General features: G+C 46.3%; 1 protein-coding gene and 2 long non-coding RNA genes across 3 annotated transcripts in view; 2 read left to right on the top strand and 1 right to left on the bottom strand.

The window, feature by feature from the left end:
- The window catches only part of enpp6 (ectonucleotide pyrophosphatase/phosphodiesterase 6), a 5,448-nt gene extending 2,191 nt beyond the window's left edge, over positions 1–3,257 (top strand). The window contains exons 3-8 of the mRNA XM_008327720.3: positions 366–477; positions 1,252–1,393; positions 1,472–1,651; positions 1,851–1,988; positions 2,062–2,176; positions 2,798–3,257. Of these exons, the coding sequence (XP_008325942.3) occupies positions 366–477; positions 1,252–1,393; positions 1,472–1,651; positions 1,851–1,988; positions 2,062–2,176; positions 2,798–3,009 (899 nt within the window). The 3' untranslated portion in view covers positions 3,010–3,257. The remainder of the gene's footprint in view (positions 1–365; positions 478–1,251; positions 1,394–1,471; positions 1,652–1,850; positions 1,989–2,061; positions 2,177–2,797) is intronic.
- On the bottom strand, positions 3,104–3,757 carry LOC112488172 (uncharacterized). Its single transcript, XR_003051993.1, has 2 exons — positions 3,636–3,757; positions 3,104–3,438 (listed from the first exon to the last, which is right to left on the bottom strand). It is a non-coding gene; the product is annotated as an uncharacterized LOC112488172 (long non-coding RNA).
- Positions 3,488–4,945, top strand: LOC107989712 (uncharacterized). Its single transcript, XR_001761231.2, has 2 exons — positions 3,488–4,194; positions 4,231–4,945. It is a non-coding gene; the product is annotated as an uncharacterized LOC107989712 (long non-coding RNA).
- The last annotated feature ends 2,464 nt before the right edge of the window (positions 4,946–7,409 follow it).

Genomic DNA, 7,409 nt, shown 5'->3' with positions numbered 1-7,409 from the left:
CAGTTTGGATCAGCCCCCCCCCCTCCCCCCCCAGTACAGACGTCTGTGGGTTGAACGTGTCGTTTGTCCGTCCCTCGTCTTCAGGCCGTCACTGCGACGTCCATCAGATGACTGGGAACTACATGTGGGACCAATCGTCCAACAAGGAGTTCCTGATCGGTACCAACCAGGACAGTCGGTTACCCCTGTGGTGGGACGGTTCTGAACCTCTGTGGGTCACCATGATGAAGCTCAAGAAGAAGGTGTTCATGTACTACTGGCCTGGTGAGTACTTCCTCCACAGTGGGGGGGGTGGGGGTGGGGGATGTGCTGCTACCTGATGGACCCTGTGTGTGTGTGTGTGTGTGTGTGTGTGTGTGTGTCAGGCTGTGAGGTGGAGATCCTGGGTGTTCAGCCGTCCTTCTGTCAGGTCTACCACAGCAGCCCATCACAGCAGAACTTCACTGACTCCATGGTCAGTGCTGTCAGTGTCCTGAGGTAACACTGCCGACCGATGTTAGTAAGAAGGTCACCAGCAGGTGGTGCTGCGGTGGACTTTGTCACTCACCTAGACCAAAACTATGACAGACTGAATTAGACTGACGAGTCATCACTCTGACGTCAGAGCTGGGGGCGGAGTTAAAGTGGATCTGATTAATGATGATGACAATTAGTCACGATTAATCAAGATGAATAGATGATGATGATGATGATGATGATGAAGGTCAGTGAAGACCTGGACCACATCTGTCTCTGTTACAGCTCATTTTTTGAACTCAAAAAATAATTGACAAGGAAAAAAGATTTTGCTGATGTCAAACTTAAGGCCCACGGACCAAATGCAGCACGTGCCATTTCATGTTGTCAACCAGATCTTAGTATGAGTTTAGTTGTGTTAAACAGATAAAAGTCTATATTCTGGACCAGTGTCCCGAGCCGTGGCGCACCATCAAAGAATGATGTCACCAAATAGTCCCTGAAAGAAACCAAATGTCGATCTTCGAGTTTCAGTTGAGTTTTTACTAAATCTGGTGTCGGTGTGAAACCCGGCTCGTTCAGTGCTTCAGTGTTTACAGCCATCTGCTGCCACCTAGTGTACAACTATTTAATTGTTTTACCTGTGACTGTCACAGACGACAGGAGCCAATCCCCAGCGGTGCTCAATATGTGGTTCTTCTTGGACCGCTGCTTCGACTGACTGGGACAGAACCGGTCCAGAAGGTTCTGTTGTTAGCTTCAGTGCTAACGTTTCTCTCTCCGCCTCGACCTCAGCTCCGGCCAGGCCGACATGGCAGCCATTTACTACGAGGACGTGGACGTGATGGGTCACCGCTTCGGTCCAGAGTCCGCGGAGGTCAGGCGGGCCGTGGAGCAGGTGGACCAAGTGCTGCAGATTCTCCTCAGCCAAATCAAGGTGAGACACGTGACTCCAGTGACTCCACTGCTCCACCGTGGACTGTGATCCGCTCACGCTGCTCGGCTCCCCCTGCAGGAGAACCACATGGAGGAGCGGCTGAACATCGTGCTGTTCTCTGACCACGGGATGACCAACGTCCAGTTGATGGAGAAGGTCATAGAACTGGACAAGTTCGTCAACATGTCCGACGTCCTGAAGATGATGGACCGAGGAGCCGTGGTCAGTGTGTGGCCCCAGGACGGCAAACACAGAGAGGTGAGCTGTGGGGCAGGTGAGGGGCAGGTGAGGGGCAGGTGAGGGGCAGTTGTTCCTGCTCATTTGGTTTATAGATTTGAGAGAATAAATTATTCTAATGTGATTTTTAGATGTGTCTATAAGACCACGTGGCCCCGCCCACACCCCCCACCCCCCATGGTTGTGTGTGTGTGTGTGTGTGTGTGTGTGGTGACCCCAGCTGTTCGAGGCCCTGACTCTGATCCCAAACATGACGGTCTATGACAGACAGCAGATCCCTGAGCGTTTCCACTATAAGGGAGGAAGGTTCGTCTCACCTTTGACCCTGGTGGCTGACCCCGGCTGGTTCATTGTAAAGGTAACAATAAATATCTACACCCCCCACCCCCCCACATTCAACTACTTCACCCCTGAATGTGTGTTTGTTCCAGAACAAGCAGAGTCTCCCGTCCTGGCAGAACGGTTCTGCAGGTCGGTACAACGGCTGGCACGGCTACGACAACCAGTTCCCGGACATGAGAGGGTTCTTCATGGCTTCAGGACCGGGTACTGAACAGTCTTGATGATGTCATGATGATGTCACCATACAACTGGTGACGCACAGGAAACCCTGGTGGACACAATTATATACACACACATATATACATATATATGTATACATATATAAACATATACACACACGTATTCACATGTGGTATATGCAGTATGTAGGTGGTATTTCCTACACCCTCCTGTTTTTTTTAGCCTTTTTTTTTTGAAGTTTTAAATATAGAGCAGTGTCAAATAGAACTGCTTTAGAAAAAGTTTTTTTTTTTACTTTACTTTACTTTTACTTTAGACGAGGAACTGAGCACAAAAACAACACAAATATTTATGGAGTATTTGAAAGTATTCAGGTGCAGTACTGACGTGAAACAGAAAAAAACCAACAAAGTGAAAAACCCGACGACACGTCACTGCTGTAAACACCTGGGAACAAGAAGAAAGTACACATATATATTCACCTGTACACATATATATTCACCTGTACACATATATATTCATCAGTACACATATATATATATTAATATATACACACACACACACACACACACATATGTGGTTGTTGTGTTGGTTTTTGTGTCAGTTTTCCTCAGTGACTTTCTTACTTTTCCCTCTTTTGTTCAGATTTCAAGCGTAACCATCAGGGCACTGCCATTGGAACAGTGGACGTCTATAACCTCCTCTGCTGGACCCTGGGAATTGAACCTCTGCCCAACAATGGCTCCTGGTCCCAGGTGAAGAATCTCCTGAGGGATTCTGACCCCTCTCAGCCCGCTGCCCTCTGGACCTGCTCCGTGTGTTTGTTAGGGATCATCATCATTGGCCTGTGGGAGTAAGACAGTCGTCAACAGTCGTCAACAGTCGTCGACAGTTGTTGTCGGTCGTCAACAGTCATCAACAGTCGTCTGCCTGTGTCTAAACTTGTTTATGTTTCTGTTGATTATTTGTTTGATCCATATTTGATTTAAAAAATAATTTTTCACATGTTCAGCTACACTCTGTGTAAACAAACATCTGAACACTCCTTGGATTTCTATGTTTTCGTGAATTTTCTTCAGAATAAATCAAAAACTGCTCTTTAAAACAGTGTGACGTCAGTTTTCAAATATACATACATTAAATAACCACGTCACGTCACAACACCCTCACAGTCCCAGGTCTACTGGAAATGAATGGATACACGACAAGACAGTTCAACCTTTGAACACTAGATGGTGGTAACGTGCCTTTAGTCGGAGGAGCACTTCTCCTGGAGATTCTTTCTCCTGTCAATGAGTGTATTATTATTAAACATTTTCAGAATCTTATTAATATAGTACGTGTCTTTGAAAAGTTTTTTTTCATTTTCGAGCAAGTTGTATTAATTTGTTTAAATTGCTTAAATTTTTCAGAAACTTCACGACGAAACCGTCATTGACGAAGTAAAAGCAGCCACAAGTGTGACAGCTCCACAGAGACCCACCTCCTGGGTGACTTCAGCCCACGCCTCTTCTGCTTCATTCGTGTCACGATAAACCGTAGCAGTGGTGTTGGAGGCCGCACATGAGTCGATAAACTTCTCCTCTATTGTTCTCAAACTTTTTCGCTTAGTTACAAGGAAGTGACGTCAGGATGAACGCGTTGCTGATTGAATGATCGAACGGATGCCCACGAAGAGTTCTTTTTTCTGACTTCATTCGCGTCACGCCACACATTACATCACGTACAGTTGATTAATTACCCTGGTGATTAATATCTACCTCTTGGGGCAGTGGTGGGTTAGGCCAGGTTACCACTGAGGATGATGGGTAAATACAGAGGTCACATCTCGTTGTGTGCTGTGTCATAATCATAATTTTGTGACCAATTGACAGCCACGCTGACATGAACATGAACCAGTTCTAAAGAATTCGAGGAAACGTTTTAGTTTTTATTCACATTCAGCTGATTCAAAAGTCAGAAGTGGAGAAAACACAGACAACGCAGGCGTTAGAGCTGGGAATCAAACCACTGACCTACCTGCTGTGAGGCATGATGTCAATGTTTTGGTCTAGAACATATCACTGGTGGAGCTCCAGTGGACTAACATCACCATGACAACAGTGTCCAGCTGGTTTACATGGTACATTTATTAGTGAACTCTCAGATCAGCCACAACAGTTCAAAGAAACGTGATTGCACGACTTGGTGAAGCAGAACTTCATTAAAAAAAGTACAAATCTTAAAAATTCCAAACAGTAAACAGACGTTTATATCGATGCTAACTAGTTATGTTAATGCTACCAACCATATGATTCCAATGGAATGAAAAATGATAACATTAATATGAACCATCTCCTATATATAATATATATAATATATATTAGTTGTGCCCCCCCCCCCCCCCCCCCCATGTCCCAATCCAAACATGGAAACAAAATGAGGTAACTGTAAAAGTGCAAGGACCAAAGCAAGAAAACTAAATTTGCCAAACACAAAACCCAACTGTGTCTCTGCTGGCGGGTGGTCGGTGTGGTGTTCAGGTGAGCACCCCGAGTGGCCAGGAGGAGTAAGAACAGGAAACCACAATCCCAGAACAAAACAGAACAAGAAACCAGTTTGGTAATAAATATCTGGCGTCTACGACCAATCAGCTGCGAATCCTAAACAAACTTTAGCTGCTTATTGGACACGATTTTTTCTGCTGCACCACACAAGCTGTGAGAGGTTCAAACCAACGACCAACAGAAAGACTACAAGACTCCAGTCTGTCGTCATAAAAGACCGTCCACCGGCACAGGAAGCTGAAGATGATCAAGTCAAAGTCAACGCTGACCAAAGTCTCTGGATGTGAAGGATACATTTGAAAGATACTGATACACTGAGAGGAAGAGCCTGATTGGCTGAAACATTAGCACACTGAAATAATTATGACAACACAACTCCTTTTATTTCCCCTTAAACTAGAGCGATTTTAAACGGACATTTCCAGGTTATTAGTCAGAACATGCTGTAAGAATACATGAGCTCCATGGTCAACTATTGCATACACGCAGGTGAGTCTTCATACCTAAAAGCAGAACATCTAGCACCTTTTCACTATGGCTTTTTAATAAACTACAGTAGTTTCAGAGCAGGTTGTTGTTTTCAGTCGTCGGGGCAACAACAGTAACACCACAGATGGAGGAACGTCCGGCCTCCGGACAAGCTCCTGGGCTTTTTTTTTTTTTTTTTTCCTATAAAATGAAATTAGCGCAATAAAATCTGGTCGTCATTCAGTTCTATTACAAATGTGTGCAGTTCAATGCATGGCAGTTATCAGCTGAGCGTTAACATCCAAACCCCCAGAATCCACGGGGGTCCGGTCGACGAGCATGCAGACTGTGCACCACCGGATGGTTCTCCGTCGGGTTCTTCACAGATCCTCAACCAGAACACACAGAAGTCATGCAAACACCCCCTGGTGGGGAGGTGTGGGGTGACACTCAGGTGGGAGGGCAGGGCCACGCACACTGAGAAACGTGTTGAGGAGTGAAGCTCCGCTGCAGCAGCAGAACAGAAGTCAGAACACGCTGGTCCAGAGCTGCTGAAGGTTCACACACAGTAACACTGTTGTTGTTGTTGTTGTTGTCGTTGTTTTCTTGCATGCCTGTCCATTAATCATATTTTATCTACTATTTCAGACAAAAGAGAATATTATTGGTTACATTAAAACATTTATGTGAAGTGTCAGATAGATCCTCTTCATGGCGTCACTTCCATCTAAATGGACTGTTCTCCTTTATTATTATTATTATTATTATTATTTGCAATACTGAGAGGCCCTGAGTGATTCTTTGAAACACACCATAGAATAATCTGTACACAGAGGTCGGGGGTCAACGCTGTGGGAATAAATGGCTTTTTCTTTTTCTCTTAAAGGTGGCACAGATGTTAGGAAGTCACTTTCACGTAGGAAAAGGACAGAACGAAAACAGGAAAGGTCACAGGTCAGGGTCAGGGCAAAGGTCACATCTGCCTGCTTCAATGGGGCAGATAAGAGACAGGAACGGATGAAAACAGAAAAGATCATCAGTCGACCCTCTCCCTCCCAGCTGACCCGTCTGTGACCTGTCTGTGAACACAGGTCTCTGCACCAATCAAATCTCCAGCTGGACTCAATGGAACGGTCTGATCACTGAGGGCCAGTCAGTCAGTCAGGCAGTCAGTCAGTCAGACAGTCAGACAGTCAGTCAGACAGTCAGTCAGTCAGTCAGTCAGTCAGTCAGACAGTCAGACAGTCAGTCGGTCAGTTGACCAGTCGGCCAGTTAGTCAGTCGATCAGTCAGTTGATCAGTCAGTCAGTTGATCAGTCAGTCGATCAGTCGGTCAGTTGATCAGTCAGTCAGTCGATCAGTTGGTCAGTTGATCAGTCAGTCGATCAGTCATTCAGTCGATCAGTCAGTCAGTTGATCAGTCAGTCAGTCGTTCAGTCAGTCGATCAGTCATTCAGTCGATCAGTCAGTCAGTTGATCAGTCAGTCGCTCAGTCATTCAGTCGATCAGTCAGTCAGTTGATCAGTCAGTCAGTTGATCAGTCAGTCAGTTGATCAGTCAGCCAGTTGATCAGTCAGTCGATCAGTTGGTCAGTTGATCAGTCAGTCGATCAGTTGACCAGTCGGCCAGTTAGTCAGTCGATCAGTCAGTGTCCTACAGGGTTTTCAAAAACATTCACTCTGAAACTACACACAGTCGCTCTTTGTCCTCAGCCTCAGACATGTGACCCGACCAGGAGACCAGAACCTGAGAGACCTCCGTGACCTCCTCCGTGACCTCCTCCGTGACCTCGACTGACGGTCTGGGACTGAAACACGCGGCGCAGACCGTCTTCAGGGTCAGCCACAGGTTTGTGCTTGTCAAGGTCATGAGAAGAAGGCGGGTTGGACCACATGTTGACGTGGGCCGCGGCCCACGGACAACAATAAAAAAAGGATCATTTCAAACTGACCAATCGCTGCACGGGTGGAGCTACATGCACGTCTTCTCACTCGGCGCTCTTTTAGAAAACGTCTCTTCTTTTCTGGAAGTTTCTGCTGTTGGTGACGATGCTCGCTTAAAATATTGCTAATCTGAGCTAACAGTTCATGCAAATCTTAGCATGCTGCCTCCAGTGGACACACACACACACACACACACACACAGGGACCAATGATGACGTAGAGGGTGGAGTTACCCAGGGAGAGAACCCACAGACCTGTCCCACGACCGCAGGCTCCACAGCACACCCGCACCGTCACCGA

This window comes from Cynoglossus semilaevis, chromosome 15, assembly GCF_000523025.1.
Source record: "Cynoglossus semilaevis isolate Cse_v1.0 chromosome 15, Cse_v1.0, whole genome shotgun sequence".
NCBI lineage: Eukaryota > Metazoa > Chordata > Actinopteri > Pleuronectiformes > Cynoglossidae > Cynoglossus > Cynoglossus semilaevis.
The sequence above is the reverse complement of the archived record's forward strand: the minus strand, read 5'-3'. Positions and strand labels throughout refer to the sequence as shown.